General features: G+C 41.4%; 1 protein-coding gene across 2 annotated transcripts in view; it reads right to left on the reverse strand.

Moving 5' to 3' along the window:
• Positions 1-26,662, reverse strand: part of UBL5 (ubiquitin like 5) — a 353,814-nt gene that overhangs the window by 192,288 nt on the left and 134,864 nt on the right. For both annotated transcript variants that reach the window (XM_044084696.1, XM_044084695.1), the window contains one exon: positions 14,169-14,252. In XM_044084696.1, coding sequence (XP_043940631.1) covers positions 14,169-14,252 — 84 coding nt within the window. The remainder of the gene's footprint in view (positions 1-14,168; positions 14,253-26,662) is intronic.

The following is a 26,662-nucleotide window of genomic DNA, read 5'->3' on the forward strand; positions in this document are numbered from 1 at the left end:
TTGCTAACAGGCTGAAATAGGTAGTCAGTTGTCTTTGTCTGGCGTGAGATAAGCTATCTGGGAAGTTGTATTTAAGCTTGCACCCAGGAATATTATCTCTTGAGAGGGTATTAGTTTTTATTTCTTTTCGTTGGCTGTGTACCCTAGGTCTGTTAGAAATCTCTTTACAAAACGCCAGATGTTGTAGTAGAATGTCCTTGTTCTCTGCTTGAATGAAGAAGTCGTCCAAGTAAGGATACATTTGTATTCCTCTTTGTCTGCAGAATGCAATTACTAGTGCCAGGTACTTTGTGAAGACCCTGGGAGCAGTAGATAAGCCAAAGGGCAGTGCAGAGAATTGATAGTGCATTGAGCCAGCTTTGAATCTGAAGTATCTTCTGCATGTTGGTCTGAATGGGACATGCAGGTATGCCTCTTTTAGGTCTAAAGTCACTAGCTATGCCTTCTTGCCCAGCAGGGGCAGAAGTTGCTGTACAGTCAACATTTTGAATTTTGGTACATCCAGAAATGGGTTTAGAATAGATAGGTCCAGTATTGGTGGCCAGGTGTTGTCCTTTCTTGGGACCAAGAAAAGTCTTGAATAAAATCCTTGTCCCTGCTCTTGCTCTGGTACTTGTTGAATGGCCCTCATGTCCATGAGGGATGAGACTTGTTTTTGTGCCTCTGCCCATTGATGTTTTGGGCAGGTTTGGCCAACCGTTTATCCTTGGCAGGGTATGGAAGTGAAACTTGTACCCTTGTGACACTACGTCTAGGACCCATTTGTCCTGGGTTATTATATGCCAATTTTGAGAAAAGAGTGCTAGTTTTCCCCCCAAAGGTGCTGCCAGAAGATAAGAGCTTGGTGCAGGCAGGGGGAAGTCATTGGGACTGTTTCCTGTATGGCTGTGATTTGTCTTGTCCACTTTTGGAGGTAGAAGCACCCCATTGTTTAGACCTGTACGAACCTTGGGGCTGGGATCTGCCTCTTGGGCATCTGTATCTGCCCCTTTGTGGTCTGTCTGATACTGGAAAGGATCAATTCTCTGTAGGCCAGTGTCTGCTAAATCTAGGTGGCTATACCTGTAAGAAATCCTTAACCGTTTGCATAGATTTAGCTTTGTCCTCCATTTTCTTTAACACCTCTTCTGCTTTAACATCAAACAAAGTATCATGCTGTAATGGAGCATCTAATAATTTTGCTTTGACATGATCAGGCAGATTTTGTTCCTTTAACCAAGCATGCCTCGTGATGACAGAACCTGTAACAGTGGCCCTGCAGGAGGCCTCCAACGAATCAAAACCACATTGCAAAGTATGCTTTCCAACTTGTTCAGCTGCATGCAATAAATCCTGCATTATTTCTTTGTTTTCTGCACATTCAGAATTTATCAACATTTTCTGTTTAAGCAGTGACATAATATATTGCTGATATTTGAGCATATGAAATTGACAATTTAAAACTCTTATAGCCAAGGTAGCAGAAGTGTAAATCTTTTTTCCCCATCTGTCTAATGCCCTAGAATCCCTGTCTGAGGGGGTAGGGTTTTTTGCAGTGGAAGCCTTGACCCCTTTGGGACCCTGAAAGATAGTTCCTGGGTTAGCAGCAGGGTTTTTGAAAAGGAATTTATGAGAGTCAGGAACCCTGTAGTATCTGTCCGGCTTAACAGGAGCTGGAGGTAAGGAGTCAGGGGTCACACTGGACTCTGAAAATACATCATCTACAATGTCTAACAGGTGGAATAGCTAGGGGCCTGTGTTGTGGTAGTAAAAGGAAGGCTCTGAGCCTTTCTTAGATTCTGAAAAATCTTGGCTCTCACAGTGAAAATGTTCCCTCATGGTATGTAAGGTTTCCCCAAAAAAGTAATCCTCAGGAGGAGAGGCTGAAGGGATAGATTCTTCAGCATCAGAATCCTCATAGGGAGGAATGGAGTATTCCTGATCAGAAGTGAAATGAAAACCTGATCTGAAGATTCATAATCTCTGTCTCCTGCCTAGGCCTTTTATCAGGAGGGGGATGGGAACCCCTGATCAAAGTAATTAGGTCTTCGGCCATTTTGAGCATCTGCTTTTTGGGCATGGAGTCCTGTCCATGAGGCTGTTGTACTTATTTCTTTGTCTTTAAAGTTTCTATAGTCTTTGCCTTTGAAGCTGAAGTCATTTTAATGTATAACAGAGTAGGTCTGAAAACACCCTCAGAAGCAGATACCTGTTCAGCGGCTCCGGACCCATCTGAGGGAATAGTCTCCGAAGGTCCAATACTTTGATCTTCCAGTGGCCTAGTCGACTCCACATGGGAGTCGGTAGCGGCCTGCGGGTCTAAAGTAGCGGGCGTCAGGGGCTGCGAAGGCGCCTCACTGAGAACCGGCGACTGGCTTAGAAGAAGCCTCGTCATCAGTTTTGGACCTCGGATGCTTGTCCTTTTCTTTTTCTTTGCATTTTTTGTGAATTGCGGTAGTCGGATGGCTATCTGACGACATTGTATAATTAAACCTTCTGCCAAAATAGTGTAATGCAAAATCGTACCGACGCTTAGTGCGTTGGTTAAAAATCTAGCACAAAACAGACAACTAGCAACATCGTGGTCAGGGCCTAGGCAAGGAATACAGCAAGAATGAAAATCCTTATCAGGTATTTGCTTCCCACAAGAAATACAATTAACTTTTTCTGACATCGGTATGGAGCAAGAAAAAAGTTTCCCCAATGGGGTACTTAGCTTTTGAAGAAGACTTCGGATCTGAAATTCGAACACGAAAATCTCAGGAGTTGGCCGACTGGCACTTGCGAACTGCTTATGCTTCGGGCACCGTGCGGCAAGAAAGACTGAAGAAAATGGCGTTGGCTGCATCATTTATACCACTGGCGCACTGACGTCAGGGAAGAGGCGACAGCAACCAACGCCGGACCTAGACTTTGGAATTCAGGCCGACTGAGGGTAGCCTGCCAGCAGGATAACCCAAGTGTAATGACTGCAACAGTGAAACACGAAAAATCTCTCTCCTGTACAGTTATCTTTTGTGAGAAGAATATCTAAATAATCAATTTCATTTTGTTGTACCCTATAGATGAACTTTAGGTATGGAGTGGTGTTATTGATTAATTCAAAAATTCTGTCACTTCAGTAGTTGTTCCTCTCCAAACAAACAGTACATCATCCAAAAATCTATAATACACAAGTATGTTGATGTAAAGGGGGAAGAAAATACATGTCTCTTTTCCCACTCAGCCAAGAACGTGTTGGTAAAAACCGGGGTACATTTCACTGTCCAGGCTGATCAGTGATGAACAGAAATTTTCTGAAGAATTATTTAAGTTGATTGGGATGTTCAAGGATAGGGGGTACCCTATTAAACTTTTCCTGTCAGCTAAGAAAGAGGTAATCTGGATGGGTCACTGTAATATTAATATTAATTATGGTGAAGGCTCCAAAAATGATGCTATGATTTTACCATTTAATCAAGATGCCTCACATTTAAAGGGGAGCATGAAAAAAATTAGGGGAGCCTTATTAGATGATTACCTGAAAACAAATTAAGGTTTGAGCCCAAGATTGTTTTCAGTAGAGGCAAAAATATTAAGAAATTTTGGAGAGGGATATGGATACTAAAAAGAACAATTATGTCTCTAGGATGCATAAATGTCGCTTCTCTTCAAGCTGTACATTAGTGATGGATGTTATGTCCAGATCGACTCTTATGGTAGGAAATTACAGTGTCCAGGGCGCTGTAATTGTAACACTAAAAATGTTGTCTATATTGCCACCTGTACTTCCTGTATTTCCTGCCCTGCATTCTATATAGGCAAGACCACCAGGAAATTGCATGACAGGATTATAAAACACAACAGGGATATTAGAAAGGCAAAGTATACCAGCGCCCTTTACACACACAGTACAGAGTTCACAAATTTCAAAAAGTTCCTATTTTTTTTTTGTTGTACAAAGAGTTTTGGCCAGTACAAGAGCGGGTGACTTTGACCTTGATCTGCAGATCAAGGAAACAGAATGGCAACTAAGACAATGCCAGAGTGGAACCTGGAATTAATGACAATTTCCATCTCGAGTATCCTGAAAAAAAGAGCAAAACAGGTTTAAATACAGGCTTTTATAAGCCTGAGTGAATGCTAACAGTTTTTAAGTAAAAATATTTTTATACAGTATTTAATATATATATGGATTTACTACTTAGCATTTTATTCTGTCATTGCAGTATTTCAACAGCATGAATGTTCTTTATAAACTAGTACATTATTCATGATGTTACAGGAAATTATGTCAGTCTATTTCCTATTAATGTGACTGTTGTGATTTTTTTTATTCGACTCTGGTGATGTCCACATTGTAAAAGGCGAAAGCGCAAAGTCTCTGGTGATTTTACCTTATTAAAGTGACAGTTTCTTGTGTAAGAACACATTGGTTTGTCTGTTTATTTTTTCAATGCATCTCCTCTGAATAAGTCTATTATCCTAACAGAAGTGAAAACTTAAAGAAATAATTTTTAAACTCCAGGGTTAGATAGTTTAAGTATGCAATTATAGTCTGCTTCCATTACATAGTTTAGAATTACTGAGTAATATTTTCAGGATAATTCAGACTAACAAAATCAATCCTCAATCATGGAAATTTTCTGTCATCTCACCTATATTTAAACAATGAAGGGATAAATTAGTTTCCTCATATAAACCTATTTCATTATTAAATGTAGACTATAAAATATTTACTTCCATCTTTGCTACAATATTAAGAGATACAGATTCATTATTTAAAATCAAACAGAATTTACAGTCACTAGATTAACATACAATAAGATAAAAAAAGGAGTAGCAACAACCTTCGATTTTGCAAAAGCAATGAACAAGAAATTGCCCTAATTAGCTTAGACACAGAGAGCTTTTGATGCTGTAGATTGGAACTACTTTTGTGTAAAACTTAAGTGTTTGCATTTCCAGGGCAAGTTACTGGAAAATTAAAAATCCTGTAGATAGACTCCAAAGCATATGTTAAAACTGGATCTTACATTTGTCAGGGATTCACTTTAAACAGAGGAACAAAGCAAGGGTGTCCCTTGTCCCCTCTACCATTTGCATTAGTTATCGAACCCTTACCTAACAGTATAAGAAGCAATGGGGAAAAAATGACAGCTTCTCGGTTAACAGGGACTTTCAATCTAAAATACAGCTTTTTGCAGATGATATTTTACTAATTATAGGAGATGTAAAATTACTCAACTGAAGAAAAGTGAGGAAATTGAACAGGTACTGCTGCTGAAATGTAATAATAATAAAACTGACACTTTCAACGTCCTAACTAGTAACTGATTTAACACTAAAGATAAATATAAACATAACTGGAAAAGAACTAAAATATTTAGGAATAAAAATCTATCAAGCTGTGACCAAGATTATTAATAATTTTGAAAAATTAATTGAAGGGTTACTTCTGATTAAAAATGGAATGATTTTATTTTACTTTTGAGAACAGGTTAGTACTTATTAAAATTAGTATATTACCCAAGATTATATACATACTGCATTCAATAGCTTTCATACCAGACAGACAAAAGAAAATGGAAAAATGTTAACTTCATTCTGATGGTATCACAAAAAGCACAGAATTGAGTATAGAAATCATAAGATTATGAAAGTATGGTGGTATTAACTTCCCAGATGCAGAATCTTATTCTCTTGCTGCAAATGTTAATTCTATTATACTCTGACTAGTGTAAGTTGAACCTATTCAATGGAAAACAATTCAGAACAGATTTTACTTAAATTATGTTTATCAGAAATGATATACAAATATGCAACAATCCTTTCATCTGGTTAATTAAAAAACAAAAACCTTAAAACAGTTAAGAAACATGTTAAGTCCATTAATATCACAATGGAAATTTTTGTCCTTTCCCACTGCACACACCTCTAGATTGAAGGAAACTTAGAACAATGTTAAAATGAATTTACTAAAAAGGAATGGATTAGTATTATGGTCTAAATACTTCAAAAAAAGAATAGCTAAGTCATTAGAATATTTAATGAAAGATTATAAAATTGGATGAAACTGTTATCCATCAATAAGAAATTACGTGAATTTGTAGATGTGACTGAATATGAACAAAACACTGCCCCCCCCCTTTTTAAATCAATATATGAATGTTATCAAAAGGTAAATTGACCTACAAAGCAAGCTTGTCCAAGTTATACAAGTTAATTATAAATTTTGATGCAAAATTCTGGAATTTTTTAGATAGCAGTGGAGTGAGTGACTCAATACATAAGCATTACTTAAATCAGTTAGCCACACCAAGTTTATACTGGAAAGTTTTTATCTGCAAATGTATACATAGAATGTTTGTTACTCCTTTTAAGTTTAGTAAAATTACTTCTTCAGTTTGTTGGAGTTGTAGTAAAGATGCAACAGCTGCAAAGTATATATTGAGAAGAGAGAAGTATATGATTTTAAGGCATTATGGTCCAATAATTGTTCTTTAACTAGATGAATAATACTAATGATGAATGTTGTATCTTATGATCTGTACAAGCCAAACAAAAAAAGTTTGCGAGTTCCCTGGCAGTAGCTCAAAAAGTTATTACAAAAAAGTAGAAATCAAATTCTATTCCTACAGCAATACTACGTAAAACTGAAAAAGAAGCTATAAACCATATTTAAAAGACTTAGTGGTCGGGATAGCTTTGAAATTTTATTGTAATGTGTTAATTTTATAAGATTACCTTGATGATTCAACTCTACTCCCAACAGTGTATAACAGTATGTGATGTTGAATTTCTTCCTTTGTGTATATATTGTAAATATGTTAAAAAGGAAAACATACTCATAAGCCACCAGGAGTAGGTGACAATCTTAAAGACCTGCATTGAGCATTACTCAACGTACACCACGTGGAAAAATGTGGTTCATGGTAGGTTCAACTTAGCACATCAGCCATTGGTACCTACAATAAGGCCTGTTGCATGTATTCAGTATCCAGATGACCTAGGAGGAAACTCTTAATTTGTTTGCATATTCTCATTCCAACAGGAATGGATATCTACTTAGTTTCCACATTTTCGGGTAATTACACTGCACTTCAATAAAAAGAAGTTACGTCTTACCATAACGTTCCATCTGTGTTGTAGAGGTTTGTTCATTCATTACTATTAGGACTTCGGTTCTGTCCTCTGAACCAATACAGCCGTTTCCAAGCTCGTGACAGCCAAAAACTCTCAGCCAAGACCTACCCAAAATGCCCCCTCCTAGTTACTCCAGATAGAGTTTGTCCACCCCTATATAATAGACATAGTAATAGAAAAATAGTAGAAGGCTCTGTCTGAGCAAATACCCTAACCAGGAATTCCTAAAGTCCACCAGGAGTCCAGGCAGGGGGAAGGAGGATGGGAAGTAATGAATGAACAAATATATACAACACATATGGAACATTATGGTAAGACATAACTTCTTTATCTGATGATGTAAATCTTTGTTCATTAATTACTATTAGGACAGAGTCCCCAGCTACTTGAGTTCTGGGTGGCCCTAAGGAAGGATATTCCGGAGCATCATAGAACCAAAAGATGCCCGTCCCCTGGAGGCCAAATCCAATTTGTAATGAGAGATGAGGTTTTGACCAAGTGGCTGCTGCGCAGATAACATCCATAGAGGCTCTGGAATGAAAAGCTACAGAAGTAGCCATAGATCTGGTAGAATGAGCCTTTACTCTGGAAGGTAAGGCTAGCTTATTCTGTTGGTAGATAAAGGTAATTATGTTTCTAAGCCAGGAGGATAAAGTCACTTTGGAAATAGGTTTACCCAATCTGGGTCCTGCAAAGGCCACAAACAACTGATATGTTTTCCTGAAAGATTTAGTCCTGTCCAAATAACAATGAAACTGCTGATGCACATCAAGGGTGTGCAAAAGGTACTCCCCTCTATTATGCTGAGGGAAGAAAAACCGGCAGGTCAATAGATTGGTTAATGGAAAATCCAGAAATGACCTTGGGCAAGAAAGAAGAATCAGTATGAAGGGACATCCTATCCATGTGGAAGATCAAGTAAGGTATCGACACTCAAGGCCTGCAGCTCAGATACTCTTCTCGTTGAGGTAAGTGCTACTAGAAGTAAGGTCTTCCATGACAAAAATTTTAAATCACATGAATCAAAGGGCTTGAAAGGACGACCTGTGAGAGACTGAATTACCAAAGTCAAGTCCCAGGGTTCTAAGGGAGACTTGACCGGAGGTTTAACATGCAATACTCCTTTCAAAAATGTCTTGCATAGGTGGTGTGACAATCGAAGAATTATCAAGTCCATTATGAAAATTGGCGATAGCGGCTAAATGTACAGGGATCGTCGATGCTGAGGCTCATGCACGTAAAAGAGTACTCGGGTATTGAAGGATCTTTTGAATAGGCATAGAGAAAGGGTCTAAGTTCTGATCTTTGGCACAAAGAGAGAACCTAGTCCATTTAGTAGAATAAACTTTCCTGGTGGAAGGGATGTGTGAAGCCAGAAGAATTTCACGAACAGGAGATGGGATGTCAGGAAGCCTGGCAATCATTGGAAGTGGAGGAACCAAGCTGTGAGCCTGAGACTGTGGAGGTTCGGATGAATCAGTCCTGGAGAACGAGATAACAGGTCTTGGGAATGATCCAGGATACACGGGTTGTGAATCAGATGAGGCCATAGAAACACGGGGCCAGTAGGATCACTATTTCTCAACCTCTGAGCTTTCCTGAAGAAATTTTGGAATGAGGGGAAAGGCATACAGAAACCTGGGGGCCAATTGTGCATTACAGCATCCCTCCAGGGTTCCCCCTGACGGGGGGGGGGGTCAGGGCAAAGTAGCTTCTGCATTTGTAGTTTATGGGGGAAGCAAACAGATCGTAGCAAGGCTTGCCCCAGCGTTGGAAAATCCGATCCGCTGTTACAGGGTCGAGGGACCACTCGTGAGGCATCAGGATGATCCTGCTCAGATTGTCCGCAATAAGGTTGGAACTCCCGGGAATGTGCGTTGCTATAAGAAAGCGGTTGGAAGCCATGACCCAGTGCCCAAATCCTCATGGCTTCCCGACACAGGGGGCAAGACCTGGTTCCGCCTTGCTTTTTGATATACCAGATGACTGACATGTTGTCTGACTGAACTGCAATGGTCCCAGAGGGTAGGGATGCATAGACCACTTGCAACGCTAAAAGAACTGCCCTCAATTCCAGGACATTTATGTGCAAATTAGCCTCCATGGGGGAACAGGTGCCTTGGACTGTCTTTCCATGGAAATCCCCCCCCCCACTCTAACAGGGAAGCGTCCATGGTCACTGTGGCCGTGGGCTGGGGAAGACAGAACAATCGACACCAAAGATTCATTTGCGGCTTCCATCTACCATAGCATTTCTTCCTTGCAATGGTTTGCAAGACGCATCATGTGGTCGAGTGGGTGAGTTAAATGACCATTGTGCGGAAACAGGCCACTGCAGGATTCTCATGTGCAGCCTCACCAATGGTACCAATGTAATGGCAGCTGCCATGGAGCCGTAAGAGTTGCAGTACAAGACATGCTGGTACATTGGTCTGAGGAAGAAAATATTGGATTTGGTGTCTTATTTTCGAAAGCCATTGAGGGAGGAGAGAAGCATGACAGGATGTTGTGTCGAAGACCACTCGAATAAATTCCAGTATCTTTGTTGGGGACATTTGAGATTTGTCCTTGTTGATTGTAATCCCCAAGTGGAGAGCGAGACCTCGAGTGTAAGAGGCTGCGGGACTAGGAGATTGCTGGTCAAAGCGGTAAGGAGCCAATCGTCTAGATACGGAAACACCTGGAATCTTTGTAGTCGAAGATGCACTACCAAAACTGCCATACTTGGTGAACACTCGGGGGGCTGTTGAGAGACCGAATGGCAGTGCCTTGAACTGGTAGTGATCGGCTCCCAGCCAGAAGCAGAGAAACTTCCGGGAGTGGTGATCCATCTTTATGTGGTAGTACACCTCCTGGAGGTCTATAGAGCACATCCAGTTGTCCCTCCCTGGGAAGGGAAGAATGGACTGTACCATGACCATCCGGAATTTTTGAGGTTTGATAAATTTGGTCAATAGGCTGAGATCCAGGATTGGTCTCTAGTCCCCTGTCTTTTTTGGCACTAAAAAGAACCTTGAGTAAAACCCGGATCCTGTCTGGTCTGGTGGTACTGGTTGGATGACTCTAACAGCTTTTCTATTTCTAAGGCTGCTAATTCCCTCTGATTGGGTGGTACATTGGGGATTCATTTTACGGGTCTGGGAATTAAATCGAATGGTATTTGGTAGCCTCTGGATACTATTCTCTGCACCCAAACATTGGTAGTAAGATGCCAGGCTAGTAGGTGCAAAGAAAAACAACCCCCGACTGCTTCCAGAGGAAAGCAATCGGGCGGCTGCTCAGGAGTGCTGGTAGGGTCTGCTAGAGAAAGAATCACTAGAGCCCTGGTTACGCGGACCCCCTCTACCCCAGGGGGATTGTTCACCATGAGTGTCACGAAAAGATCCTTAGGATTTCCTGAACTACATTTTTCCTCCCTTCTGGTTCCTGGAGTAGGACCTCTAGGGGGGTGGAAAAGCATATGCCCATAGCAGATAAGGTCTTTCCATTTTTCTCACTACGTGCAAGTGTGTCTCGTTCTTTGTGTCCAAAAAGTGCAGATTCGTCGATAGTTGCATTGACGAAGGGAAAGGGGTCTGCGAAGTCACACAACGGCATCCAAGCATTACATCTCACGACAATGCCTGATGCGGCAGCTCGAGCTGCCCCCTTGGTGGTGCCAGATATCAAATGCATAGAGGAGTCGGAGATGGATTCAAGGGTCACTAGCTGCAAGGCAACAGTGTCATGCACCTCATCAGGCAGTACCCCCACCAAAGAGGAAGACATTTCAGAAATTAGGTCTCTTTGGAGGTGAGAGAAGTGTGCCAGATAGTTCAGCAACTGAATGGAGAAGGTCGCTGAAGCATAGGTCACCTTCCCTAGTCTGTCCATCGTCCAGGATTCAATGTTCGGAGGATGGACAAGTGGAACTATCTTCTGTCAGTTACCTCTTGGTGGCTGCCGCCACGACCACAGAATCAACTGTCAACTGTTTGGACCAGTGGGGCTGATCTTCAGGTGTAGATAAAATTTTGTCTGGCCTCCGGGTGCAAGTTCTACATTGCCCGGGGCCTTCCAGGCACGCTGCAAAAGGAGCTTAACAAGGTCATCTGCCGTTGGGGTCACCCAGGAAGTAGATGGCCGGGCATGGAAGGCCTGCAAGAACACAGATTCCTCAGAAGAAGGGTTAGAGGATATCCAGTCTCCCCGCTGCTTGAGGATTTCGAGAATGTCTCCGAATGAGATGTCGTCTGGGGGAGACCGCTGGGACCCTTCCCCCTCATCACAATCAGTGTCTTCGGTGATAGATTCCTCTGGGGAATCAAGGTGCTTCCTCTTGCACCATTTCTTCCGGGGTAGCTCTCCAGTGGGATCTTCAGAGGAGGACTCTGAAAAGGGGTTCCCTTCAAAGGGGGGGGAGGTCTTGCGACTCCCGTGCCCGGGGTCCCAAAATAGAGTGTTGGGAGAGGTGTATGCTGGGGGGGGGGTTATGATACCAATGTCATTGGTGCAGACTGTGAGCCTGCACAGTCAAGGACCCTCTCCCATCACCTGGACAGCAAGCCCGGCCAAGGAGGGATGGGAGCCAGGAACCGGGGTTACACCACACACTGAGGAGCCCACCTCTAGGTGAGGAGCTCCGAGAGGACTGGAAGCCAGAGCTGTGGACATAGATGGTGGCAGTGAGAAAATAGGCGCCGGGCTAGGTACCAAGGTACGGTTGGTCCACGCACTGCTCCGAGAGAGCATTGGCTCCACCTGAGCTGATGCAGCAAGGGTGGTTGGTGCCGACAGGGGAAAAACTGCTGTCGGTGCCGAAACAGTATGCACCAGAGTGGACATCGGTACAGAGATCTCCAGGATCTGGGTAGAGGCCAGAGGAGGATAAACAGGAGAAGATGTAGTAAAAGATTCTGAGCCAAGAGGGACGGAAGGTCTAGTTGGAATGGGCAATCCCCTAGCTGCCAGAAGCTGGTCCACAACCTGCACTAGATCTAATTCAAAAAAACTTCTAGTGGATCTAAAGGAGGCTGCTGAAGGAAAATCAGGTCTTTCCAGAAGGGGGCTAAACCTCTGCCCCAAAAAAGGGTCGTAAGTTGGAGAGTATCTTGTCCTCGGCAGATATTAGAGTTTTGGAGCCAAAGAAACTGTTGGCACCATGGCCAGGGATGGTGCCGAGGCAGGTACAGTCACAGGAGCCAATGTCAGAACAAAGGACAGCACAGAAGTCAGTGGTGCAGAGGTTGGAATTGAAATAGGGGTGAATATCATGGACAGCATAGGGGGAGAACATACAGAGCCTGGTGCCAAAGAGGTTTGCGCCACAGGAGCTGGCGAAGCATTGAGCCGACTCGGTTCTGTAACTGACGGAGATGCAGAAACCGAGTGACTCGGTTTTTTCTTATGTTTTTTGTTCTTTGGAGGGGGTGAGACCTCTGACCCAGATAGAGCCTCCGGAAAAGGTGTCTTATTAAACCTTTTAAAATAAGCTTATTTTTACGTTCTGCTAGTGTACGATTACTAAAACTAGCAAAAATGTCAGTCAGCTTTAATATGATCCACGCCCAAACAGCAGACACAACGAGCATGTGTATCCATCTAACACCCACACTTGTCACACTGTTTAAACCCCAACTTAGCTTTGTCTGACATAGTAAGGCAACAAGGCTATCCTATAGAAAAAAACAAAATAAGGGAGAAAAAAAGTTGAGAGAATACCAACGATGGTATTTAAAAATAAATACCACAAGAGGTAAGGAAGGGCCTGTTAATGGCAGGAGAGGGACAGTACTAATAATGAAAGAAATTAAATTAACAAGGTAAAGGGTAGGGAATAGGATTAGGTTATAGGTGACGGTGAGAAAAGGCTAACGACTAAAAAATTTTGAAGAGAAACTATCTTAAAAATGACAATTTTCTACTTCGCTTTGAGAGAGATGGCTAGCATGTCTGATTAGGAATGCGGTAAATGAGATCTGGAGTAACTAGGAGAGGGGCATTATGAGTAGGTCTTAGCTGAGAGTTTTTGGATGGCGTGAGCTTGGAAAAGGCCGTATCGGTTCCGAGGACGGAACCAAAGTCCTAATAGTAATTAATGAACAAAAATTTGCCAACATCAGACGTATTTTACTACTGATCTGACAGTTTGCTTTTCCGTGCATGAGTAACACTCCTTTCAATATAATTTCATGCTGCCCTACTCTGAACAGGCATTTAAGAAATATAATGTCAGCCCTCTGCAACAGAGCTTTCCTAATCCACGATGGGAATGGTTCACTTGCTACACATGTACTTTACTTATTAAGCAGGAAAGAGTCAAAAGCTAACTGTTTAGTGCATAAGAACACTAGTGTAGAGAAGGTAATTGAGAAGGAGGCAAGGGCAGTGAGGAAGAAGTGTGTGCTCATGGCCTGAAAGTCCGTCAAGTTTTCAGAAAGATCAAAGCACAAAGACAGAAATTTTACTGTGTATTAAGCAGTACATGAACAGTACAAGGCTCAGAAGATGAACTCTCCCGATCAAAGGGAAGTAAAATATACTACTCCATCCAGGAAAGTTAGGGGATAACTGTGGGCCAAAAAAGATCTACAAAGACGGAGGGTATAGCTCATGAATACCACTTTCCATCTCGCATGTGACATAGGTTTTACGTGACAAAACTGATTGAGAGAAGGAAAGTCTTTGAACTAGTGGAAAGGGCACTATGGACTCAAAGTAATACAGGATGTATGGACCTGTTGTTTTATGGGTTTTTTTTGTACACTAAGTGTGCACGTTGTATCTGAATTTTTTTTGTGTATTGAATTCAAATAAAATAAAACTAGCTCTAGTAAGCCACTCACAAAACCCAGGGTGCATCTGGACCAATCCTGGTAAAATTAACTCACAAAATCTTGTAAACTGGTTTACTTTAGAACCATTTAAAATAGTTTTTGATATGAAGTCCACAGAAAAGTGGATAAAAGTGCTCATCTGTTATAAAGGGTTCGGGCATGAATTAAAAAAGGCAAGGAGACTCATTTTTGTTTGTAATTTTTAATTAAATTGAAATTGCCAATTAATAAATCAATTAAAATACTCACCATTTCTTTAAAACTATTTTATCCCATCGGGTTCCGGTCTGTGCAGCTATTAGCTTCTTTAGATCTTTAATAGTATCATCTGAACTAAAGTAACATTCATTAAGGAAACAAATTCTGGGTAGTTAGATCTGTTACTCTAGACAGAAACAAAGGTTTTAATCTCTTCTCCAGCTAGACAATGAACGGTTCCTTTTCTGCAGCTTATGCTAAATATATGTGACAACAGACCCCAACCAGAATGTGACTTCTCCACATTTTGCTCATTTTTTCAAGCACACAAATTTACAGCTGACAAAAACAGGAATCCTTACCTACACAGGAAAAGAAATGTGCTTGTAACAAAACTTTCAAGGTCCACAGAACCTGGACAGTGTAAGAAATATAATGCAGACAGTTATGAAGGTGCTATATTCAAAGTAACCTTACTTGTAGCACTACTCATGGGCCTCTGGTTCCTATGCAATAAACCTAGCAGAGTCTTCAGTCAAATTCTTCTCTCACACATTCACTTGGAAAGACTGTATCTAAATTAAAACTTCATTAGATATAAACTGTACTTATTAGCAATAATGTGCAACAGGACAATCTCCTAATCTCAAATTGCTTTAGCAGATAGAAGTGGTCAAAGAATGCAACATTTAAACAGTAACACTATCGAAGTAACAGAAGTACTTCAGGCAAGACATCGTGGATAAAAATGGAAGGCTGCTTCAAAACAATATTACACAACTAATTAGATCAGGGGAAGGAGAGCAAAACTGACATAAGAGGTAACTTCAAAGTAATGCAACAAAACAACTCTGAAAGAAAAAAGTCACATGTTTTAAGAGACTAACAGGAGTCATATGCAGATATCAAGAACACTGCAAAGCAACAAAAGCAGAGATTTAATAAGTTTACTTACACAACTGTAGTATATTTTATGACAGAAGATGTTGATCACTGCTGCAGTAGCCTTAGCTATATGGGTTACAGCCTGCCAAGGATAGAACATCAGACCACCTTCCAAAGCTTCAGGGCATCTCCCATATGCCTAAACTGTCAGGCAGATCAACTGGAGCTAACAAGTTTGGGTGTCCAGCCCTTCATAGCTCTCCTGTCAGAGAGAGGGAGTGAGGCAGAGCCCTAAAAGGGCAATCATAGGATCATTGGAAGTTACTAGGCTAATGGCCCCAGGGCCTTTACAAGCCTAGACAAGTTGCCCTTGTTTCCACGATCAGCACCTATTGCCCCTGTCCAAGAGACACAGGTGGAACCCCGGGGTGAATTTATGGTTACCCATCCAATTGTCCAGATTGTGTTTCAAGACAGTCAATGAGGTGCTTTGTTTGACACGAAGTGGAAGTCTGTTCCAAAGGTGTAGTAACCTCTGGGAGGGGAATTTGTCCCTCCAGCAGGTTCAATTAATGTTACATACCAGGTTAAGGTCTTAACCAGTGTGTCATTTGACTTGTGGACATGCAGCATTTCCAATAAAGCATGGTCAAAGATTACTCGGAAGTGATCTCTGCCTTGCATATAGGGCAGTCTGTATGAAACAGAATAAAATGACAGTGATTTCAGCTGATCCACATAGGAAAGATGCTGAAAGACCTTGAATTTTCCTTGGTAAGAGTCTTGGTTTTATTTGGGATTGCCTGATCCATGATCCTGCACAGTGGCTTCATAGACGACTGCAAACTGAGCATATAGTGGAAAGTGCATCGGATTAGAATATCCTTCAGAGATACTCACGGAACCAGAGCCATAGCCTGTGCCAGAGCCATGGCAGTTAAACGCCAAAAAAAAAATGTATAGTCAGGCCGCTCGGGAAAAACAGGTAGCCCCCAAGCTACCATGGGCAAAGCACACTACAGAAAGATTATCACCTGGGGAGGGACCCCCACAGTGGCATTTTCTTTTGTTTTTCTTTTTCCACTGCTAAAGTAGTTAGAAGACAGCTACACATTGCCCACCTGATCATGAAGAGATCCACATCCAGATTCAGTGTGAGGTCATTGTTCTGTTCCCCTGTCTCACTTATCCACCAATGATACGAGTACAATGCCCGTGGGGATATCTCACCCACCAGACATCACAATGCAATTGGAGAGACCCCAAAAGTCTCACCAAAAAGGACTCCAAAATCCAAAATATGCTGCCAGATTAGAAGAAACAGCTCTATTCAGTCATGCCCAGTGCCAGACCGCCTGCTCAGAGGTGACATACTGACGACATACAAGGCCATGTCCCACATGCTCCACACCAAAAAAATCCAAAATCAAAACCAAAAATCCCAAAAACCCACTAGAAAACATATACGGATATAAAGTAACGGATATAAATGGAGGAGGGCTGGAGGATAGAGACTCCCTCAGACTCCCCATGCTGTGGAATAAAAATCCTGTCCTGAGGTGGCTGAAGACTGCTGACAGAAATCTTTGAGATGTGGATGGGAGATCATTAAGGATGGGAGGAATTACATCTGTGTCACTGCTCATCTCTGACAGGACAAAACATGGGGCACAGTATTTTTTTTTTTTTCAGGGTGGGATAAGAAGTAAAAGCTACAAAATTTGGGCTATAAATAAATGCCTTAGGGCAGATAGCCTAGTATAAACCTATGAACCTATGAACCTATGAGGAACCTTTGTGGTCTCTCCAATTGCTGCAGGTGCTTGGAAAGGTACATACCAAAAGGGGGAGTTGTACTCATTACTGGCCTGACGAGTAAAGTGTACAGGGAGGTTGGAGGCAATGCCCTTACTTATGAGATGAGCAACATAGAATGTCCTTTTTACCACTGTGGAGACATGGTGATCAAAGGTAAGGTTGTTGTCAACCTGTTTGCCCAGGTCTCTCACCACTGAGTGCGTACTTAGGATGCTGCTAGTGATGTGGTAGTTAGCTGGAACATCGCACTTACTGAAAGGAAGGAGAATACATTTATTTACATTGAGTTTAAGGCCGTGACTTTGGCACCAATAATTTGTTAGTGTAAGACCCTCTTGTAGGATGTTGACAGGTCTGGGTGTTGAGCCCTTCAGAGCTTTCCTGTTGGGGGGGGGGGCAGAGCCCTAAAAGGACAAGGTTAGGAAGGACAAAAAAATAACCATACTCTAGCATAAACATACCAAAAACAAGGGGGAAAGAGGAAGGGGAATGGCTACTGAAGCAGTGATCATTTCAGCATCTACTGTTACGGTAAGTTTACTTAAAACAACTTTACTATACTCAATAACTGCTGCAGTTGCCTTAGCTATATGGATAGATTACACTAGCTTACCGTATTTGCAAGGCAGAAAAAAAGTCTAGGAGTTCCTGGAGAATGGCCCCTGCAAAACCTGGTATATACCTAGAAGGAATCAAGGTTATAGTGCTAGTAGAGAGGACCAAGCTGCTACTTCTAGAACACTTAGACTCCATCCCTTTCGGAAAAGCCATAGATGAAACTCAAAGTCCTACTAGAGTGAGCCTTGACCTTGCCTGGAATAGTTTTGTTGTCATGAGTATAACAAAATGCGACAGCCTTAGACAACTCTTTGGAAACTGTTTTGACACCAGTCATCTCTTCTTACCTTCACAAGAAATAAACAATAGATCTGAAGATAAGAAATATTTAATTTCTGTCAAGGCAGCACTTGAGTTGTCTGTGTACATCCAAGGTATGAAGTAGCCCTTCATCCTCAGGTATGAAGTATCCCTTCATCCTCATTTTTGGGTTCAGAAAACAGGGAAATGGACAGTTTGGTTTAAAGTAAACTCAGATACCACTTTAAGCATAAGAGGAGGATTAGTTCTCAAAAAAGCCTGCCCCTATGGAAAATAGGGTATAGTCAACTCAAAAGCTTACAACTCAGATAATGCTTCTTTTAGAGGTTTGAGCAATCAATAAATCTGTTTTCCAGGTTAAGAACCTCAAGTCAGCCAGGTCAGCTTGTCCAAACGGAGCTAGTATTAGTTTTCCTAACACAAAATTAAGATCCCAAGGAGTGGCTACTGTCTTTCTTTGAAGCCTTTTATGCAAAACCTCTTTCAAAAACATTTTGCCATGAAACTGCATTAAAAAAGGAGGATCCATGGGCAATGCCTTGACAGAGTAAGAAAGGCCTTGGGATAGAAACTCACAAAAATATTGTAAAACAAGAAAACAACTAGCCCTGAATGGTTATAATGTTGGCATGGACTACAAAACAATAAACCATGTAATGGATATAAAGTAATTGTAATGACTTCGAAATCACAAACAGAGGTCGAATTCCACAAATAGTAGCCAAATATTTTATTCTTTAACAGAATGAGCGCTTTCGTCTTGAATAACAAGACTTCATCAGATATCTCCACATCATTTTAATTGATTATTTATACCATGTGCCATTAATTCAATTAAAATCTAATTAAAATTTAAAGTCATATATTAATTTGATAATACAAGCTCACATAACAAACCACATAATTTTTAAAAATAATGGTAATAAAAATAAAAAAATGAATTATCATACAATGAAAGATGTATATAAAACAAGTAACCAGTGAACACTACCTCATTGATTACACTTGTAGTGCTTTTGCCAGTAACACTGGTTTAATGGTGAAATGATATTTAAAAGTTTATTCAGAAAAGTGAGCATAATACAAAGTCACTATGTGAGCTTGTATTGTCAAATTAATATAGGACTTTAAATTTTAATTAGATTTAAATTGAATTAATGGCACATGGTATAAATAATCAAGTAAAATGATGTGGAGATATCTGATGAAGTCTTGTTATTCAAGACGAAAGCGCTCATTCTGTTGTTAAAGAATAAAATATTTGGCTACTATTTGCGGAATTCGACCTCTGTTTGTGATTAACTAGAAAACAGTTTCCATTTGCTACTATATGATTTTCTAATAGCAGGTTTTCTTGCCTCCATTAGTATTGGCTGCAGGTTCTCGTTATCATCATCCATGCATTCAATTGAAGCCGATTAGTGTGGAGGTTCTCAAATACCCTTGTTCTGGTGTGAATAGATTCACACTGTGAGGAACCTTGCAGTAATTACCTCTGGATATTTCCAAAAGAAGGGAGAACCACAGACACATGGGCCAGAAGGGAGTCACCACAATGATCTTGAAGGACTCCTTCTGAATCTTCAGAAGTACCCTGGATACTCGTGGAAAGGTTGGAAAAGCAGAGGAACATTCCTGTCCAATGAAAAGAAAAGGTATCCATCTTCTGGGCTTTCTTGCATAGAGGCCTGGAGCAGAATCTTGACAACTGACTGTTCAAAAAGAGGTCTACTTGAGAAACTTCCCACAGATGGATCAAATCTTGAAAGACCCCCGGTCTAGTTTCCATTTGTGTCTGCCCTTGTCCTGTTCAGCTTGTCTGCTACACAATTATGCTCTGACAGAATGTAGGATGACTAAAAGTGAGCTGAGAAACTATCTTAAGCTAACATGGCTGGTCTGCAAAAGGGGGCATGACCTGGTTTCCCCTTGCTTACTGATGTATCACACGACTGTGGTAGTCTGTAACAACTTGAAGAGGTCCTGGGGATCAGACAGGATTCAGAGAATTGAGTGCCTTGATCAGGGCAAACATCTTTTATATTTATGTGCTTATGTCTGTTCTTGTCACATACCTTGCACTTTTATCCCTCCTGAAACTGCTCCCCAAGCAAAGTACAAGCATCTGTGGTGACTGACTGCTTTGGAACATGGAGGGAAAAGTGGACACCTGGATTCAGGGATAGCTTTCGTCTCCACCAAGTGATTTCTTTAATGATAAACCCCTATACTGGGATCTGAAAAGGAAAAAGGATGTTGGTGCTGGCTCCAAAGAGACTTCAGATACCACTTTCTCTCTCATGTGGAGTCTTAGCAGGGGTATCAAAAATCATATTAAGCCATGAGACCCAAAATCATGAAGTATTCCCTCTAAGTAAATGAGGTCTGAGTTGAAAACCTAGATATAGAACTTTTTCTTTTTTCCTGGGGAAAAAAAATACACTGGGATGTGGTGTCTAGTTGACATCTCACAACTACAATCTTGTGAGAAGGAATAAAGAACGGCTTTTGCTCACTCTCTTGGAATCTCAGCTTGTGTAAGAGATCTTTCACGCAAGACACTTTGAAAAAGACTAAGACAAGATAAGCAAGTCGAATATGGAAAAATGTGGATACCCTGTAGTCTGCAAGGACCTACAACTGGACTCAGATACTGAGAACGTGTGTGGACAGGTGGAGAAGTCTGGTCTGGAGAATGAGAAATTTCCCCCTAGAAAGGGGGAATTTCCTCCCATTGCCATCCGTAACCTTGATGAATCTTTTCAGACAAATGAGTTCTGAAGATCATCTGCTACCAAAGAGAGTGGAAATTCAGACTTTCTGGAAGACAAAGGAGGTGCAAGGGTGACACACAGTCATTCTGACTTATTGTATTGTTCTTTGGATTTGGGGAGTTTCCAGAATTCTTCTTGGAACTCCCTTGCCATTTCTTCTTGAATGTCTATCTATCTGCATTTTATTGAGACCATTTACTTTCTTACTGAATTTGGATGAAGAGTTATTGAATCCTTTGAAAAATTTGGAAAAGGAGGGCTGAAAAAGATTAGCGATTCCCTGTTATCAGCTTATCCCTTTATTCACACTTTGTTCACCAAAATCTAAATCTCTATCTAAAGCAGAAACTCAATCATCTAGGAGGTTCCAAGAATGCAGTCATACAAACTTCCTCAAAATGGTACCAGTGACCATAGCCCTGGAAGTAACAGTCATACACATGATGTATACAATAAGTAGTGACTTGAACAACAGAAAGAATGAAAATATTTAAAGCAGATTTTTTCCACACAAACTGTAGACAAAACATTCCTCATACTTTCAAAATGAATCAGAACAATTCTTAACACGTGAGCTTCAGAATTAGAAATTCTTAAAATCAAAGTTGTAGAAAGATATACTTGCATCCATACTTACCAATAATCTTCCCATCCTTATCAAAAAGGGTAGGATTGTAATTAACTAAATGTTTGGCAACAGCAGTATGATTAACTAACTAGAGCTACAGCTGCTGGGTCAGATTTGGGAAGAATGCATCTTAAGACTAAGGAGCTTTATATATCCTATTTCCCCTTTTAGGAGCAGATGGCTAGCTGTCAGTAACTCACACATCCTCCAAGGCAGACAAAACTGGAGGAATGGGTGGAGGTTCTAGAAATTCCTTTTGTAACAGCTCATACAAGTCTGAGGAAATGAGAAACTTCACAGTTCTCCCACTAAACACTGGCTCATTCTCGACAGTCTCAGAGAAAGAGACCCCCCACACACACACACACACACACACACACACACACACACACACACACACACACACACACACACACACACACACACACACACACACACACACACACAGGGAGAATCAGAAATCTGAGCAGAAAAATCTGTAGCTGTCCCTCCATCCTCCTGTCCACATTCAGAATTTTGAATTTCTTCAGGAAAGTAAGCATTCCTCTCTATTTTACCAGAAACTACCCATCTAGAAGATCAATAGCCTGAATTAAACCCTAAGCCAGATCCAGTAAAGTACTCCTAAGGAAATTTGAGGAAGAGTAGATATAGTTTTCTGCCTTTTTTGACAGGAACATGGGGCCAACAGCAGCTTCCCTATGGATAGGCACAACATTCTGACAAAACAGGGATGCCTTCCCCTGCTCCCAGGACCGACAAGAGTGGCTTTACCTAGCCCACTTATCCAGGACAGATTCAGGATAAAAATTAGGCAGAGAATAAAGCTAATCCTCGCTCCAGGACAGATTCAGGATAAAAATTAGTGGTCCGAGGTACCACAAATGGCTAATGCACAGTCACTCACCTGCACCGGAGACAATTGCTAGCCTGCAGCGATGGTAAAAATGTTAACTTTCTTTTTGTGGCTGAAAGAATGACCAACCATGGGACCAAATTTTGTTCATTGGTCAAGCCAAAAATGGTGCCACATTACAGGAGAAAACACTTTTTACTCAAGAAAAACACAGTAAAAAGCACTTTAAAACAATATGCCTGCCCCCAAAAGTAAAATAAACCCAATTTCTCCACAGGAAAAAAAATGGGTTTCATTTAAACAACTTTTAACCTTACAGAAAAGACAGAGCTTCTGTTTAAAAGTGCAGTCTCATGACAGTCCATTAAAACAGAAACTCTTAGCTTTAAAATAACTTTCCTGAAAAGGAAAGTATCTGCCCAAAGGAAAAGCCAACCATTGGCCTACTAAAGTTTCAGAGAAGCATACTCCTCGGCAGCAGTAAAGCTCTTAAGGGCTTGGCACCTGAAGTAATCTTATAGCCTTCACTGCACAAGCTGCCCGATAGTTTGGATGCATGGAAGGTCCCCTGAAGCTTTGAAAGCTGCCTGGCTGTTACATCCTTGGCAGGATCCAACCCATACAGGCAAGGCTACTGCAGCAGTGATCAATACAATGAACAACTACTGTTAACTGCAACTTACAAAACTGTACCATGTCTATCCTAAATCAAGTCTGCAACAGACTTCAATATAGGTACATTACCATAGCTTATAAACCCTTGAACAAGGATGGATTAGGATCCAGGAGTCCCTTGACAATTGCCCAAGCAAAGCCTGTTTTAGACCTGGAGAAGAGAGAGTCCAGTTTGTAAAGCTTCATAGTACGTACAGTAGGATCAAACAGCTGCCTCTAGAATGCGTACACAATGCTACAGCAAGAAGTGCTTTACCATTGCAGAAACAAAAAGTAATAGCAAGAAACAGTCATCTGGACTAGCCCATTATATACCTAAGAAAACAAACCAATGACCACCAGGGCCTTTACAAGAATAACTGAACAAACTAACCCAATTCTGACCCCAAGTAACATGGGCATCTACTTGGAGGAGTATGGTATTTAGGGAACATTTACCATCAGCCTTTGTCTATCAAAGACATGGGGTCCAGTTCAGGAGTGAATTTTCTATTTCTCTTTAAAGATTAACTCTGCTTCATATACAGGTGGAGCGTATTCCAGAGTGTGGGAATCCTCCAAGAGACATCTGTCCTGCCAACGTGTTCTAATTATGTCACAAGCAAGTTATAAACCCTTGGATCTAATTTCTGGTGCTAGTTGTTTTGTAGGGCTGGATCTGAGGATGCCTTACATGCTGGGCATAGACTGCCTCAGTAACATGTCTGAGACAGACTACATAGATAATCTGTATAGGACAGTGCGTTAATATCCTGGATTCTCTTGGGGATATGGAACAAAAGAGTGGGTGTTCCAACTGCTACATATGCCTGGTCAGGTACATGTCAAAAGGCGGCATTGTACTCAATGATGGGTCTGATAATGGCAGAGCAAAGTGGTACTGTAAACATCCTTGGAACTGAATACCACACACAGAGTTATAGGTTGAGCCACATAGAATGATTTTCTTTCTACCTTGACTGTTAATCAAAAGGCCAGACTACTGTCTTCATATGTTCCCAGATCCACAACTACCAGTCAACTCTTACAGGTGCATTACCGATGGAATAACTAACCTGATTAACATTTTCCCAAAAGGCACTATAATGCACTTCTTAGCACTGAGTTTTAATCTGTGGCTTTGGCACCAGTCATTTGTCTGTATTAGATCCTCTTGCAGATGTTAGTGTTGTGGGGGAATTCAGAATAGCTTCCAATATGCAGTAGTCTGGAAACTTGGTGAGCCAGTGACCTCTGACTTCAGTCTTGACCTCTGGGAAGTAGATGCCAAATATGAGAAGGCTCAGCACCGAGCCCTGAGGAATTTTGCTGGTGACTGATCTCTTGGTGGAGGTGGTCTCACCAATCCTGACTTCTTGGGACTCATCTGTGAGCCAGCTGGTAATCCAAAGAGTTATGTAGGGATTTATGCCTAGTTCTCAAAGTCTGTAAACAATACCAGAGCATGTATTGTACTGAACACCCTAGCCAGGTCTACGTAGGTGGTATGCACCATTTTCCCTCTTCTACTTAACCTAGTAGACTTTGAGAGGGTCACCAAGGCAGTGGAAATTACTTTCCTTTGGCAAAACCTAACTCTGATGGGTCCAGTGTCTGTAGATTACCAAAGTCTTTGTTGATCATTTCCAGGATAATTCGTTGCATGACTTTGCATATTACACTACTAAGACTAAAGGGTTTGCAGTTTCCAGGGTTGGTTGATGGCCTACCCTTGTGAAAGGGATAACCATTGCTGTCTTCCTTTCAACATGGTACACAGCATGTTAAGAAGCTGCAGCTGAAGTTATTTAAGAGGTCCCGAAAGGCCTTGCTTAAAGCTACTTGGGAAGTAACCCAGGATATTGTCAGAGCCCACTGAGGCTGTTTTTGGCCTTAGCGGGCGCAACCATGACCTGCCCCCTGATAATAGTCGGGGGCGGGGGTTATGTTACGAGGGATTTCACTGGGGGTGGAGTCAGAACTGAATTTAAAATCAGCCAGCATATTCACTATGCTCAGTGAAGGTGGTATCATTTACCACCAGTTCAACACACTGCTTTGTGTGCTGCCTTTAAGATTTAAGGTTTTGGACATAGCTGTAGACTGCCTTGTGATTGTTTTTAGCGTTAGAGGCATTTTGATCTCATAACTGGCCTTGTTGGATTTAAATTTTCCCCCTGGTTTCCAGTTTAGTTTAATTAGTAAGCTTCTGTCATGATGACAGTTACTCTGATTCTGGTCATGGGTATTTTCCTTTTAAGGTTACAATTCAACCACTGTGGTTTATTATTACTTTTTTTGTAAGGTTTGTTTTGAACTTATTTCTGGTAGGTTCAACAGCATCTATACAGATATTTACATAGTTGCACAGGTTTTCTGTGAACAATTCTGCATAGGATGTTGTGAATTCAGGGTTTGGAGGAGTGCTCAATTCAGAGAAAAATAGTGCTTAACATGACACAGTTTGCCTTAAAACAGTTCTTAACTGTTACAGGTTTCACTGCCCCCCCCACCCACCCAGTTGATTTTTATTTTGAAGGAGACAGCTTTGTTATTTGACTTCACCAGTGAGGATATGACATGGGGGGGGGGGGGGTTGAGGCTCTCTCCCATACCAGCAAGTACAGTATATCTGAACCTCTGGTTGGAGTGTGCAGTATCTGGTCAAGGGTATTTGCACTAATAAAGTCCTGGAAATACTGTGCCTGCAAGTTGGAGGTTGTAGTTTCCAAGTCTAAAGAGTGGTAGCAGAAGTCACCCATGAACAGGATATTTGGCTGGATGGGGAGTGCCTCCAGTAGGTCTAGGTACGAGTTATGGGATTGAGGCACAGCGTGTTAGGATATGGTAAAGGACTATTTATGGTGATGTGTACGTGGACAACTCCAATGGATCATCCTGTTTAACCAACATAGAGGTATACTTATTGCCAAGAAAGTAGCACCTCCACTTTAGCTCATCTGTGTGGCTAATGGTCTAAATGTGTGGAAGGTATTGCAGCCTTGCACTACCAGAATACTTTCTGCAGCTTTAAACCATGTCTCAGTAATGGCATAGATATCTACTTCTCCAAAGTAAGGAGGTCTTGTAGAGTGTTGAGTTTTTTACACCTTCATGTTCCTTGGGATTTAGTTGCAAAGTTGGTAGTTTTTCAGTTTTGTATTGCCTAAAAGAGGCTCTAAAAGGGTGGATAAAGTTAACAGATATCCAAAAGCCCAGGGGGAACAGGTGCAGACCACCTTTTGCAAAACAATGCTGTCCATTAACTATGTACTTCCATGCCGACAAATAGTGAATCCCCCTGGAATGATACCAGAAATTAGGCCAACTGTTAACGTCAATCATTTTTTGTTCATATGGTGGCATCATCCTTGGTGAAGATAAGAATGCTGCTCAATGCAAGGCAGACACCTGTTGTAGACCAATTCAGAGATCTACAATGTCTCACTTCATAAACTCCAGCGAGGTGCGTCTCGGGTCATTTACACTTGCATGAACTATGACTGAATCATATTGGTACCTGCAGTGCACAAGAATATGCTTAACCTGGCAGATCCTGGCTCTAGACAAGTAACTAACCATCATCTTCTCCTTGTCCAGTCTGGTGAGTGGGGAATTTTTGTGTCATACAATGAAGTCCTCTAAGACAAGAGTCTGTGTTAGCTCGCCTTATGGGCGTCATTCTTGGGGGTCCATTGGGTGCAGACGTATACATGATGTTTGGTGTTGCTTTTGGTCCATGCTTTAAGAGACTGCAGAGAACAGCTAACACAGTCTGTACACCTAGGAATTATTTGAGGTATGGGAAGATCACCTTTTAGTGCCTCTGCATAAGATGGTCTGTGTGTGCTCTTGACAACCTTGTTTGTATTTTTGCCAATAGGAAATTGTGCATGTGCATCTCTTGCATACTATTTTAGTTTCTTTAAGGACTAAAGGGTTGCCTGTGAACATGAGCTAACTGCTACATTGGCTCAGGATGCCCACATCTACCAAGCTGGCTATGGAGACATCTGAAAATTGCATATCCATGTTGTCTGGACCCATATTA

This window comes from Protopterus annectens, chromosome 9.part0 (assembly GCF_019279795.1).
Source record: "Protopterus annectens isolate FY-2018-M chromosome 9.part0, PAN1.0, whole genome shotgun sequence".
Classification (NCBI taxonomy): Eukaryota; Metazoa; Chordata; order Ceratodontiformes; family Protopteridae; genus Protopterus; species Protopterus annectens.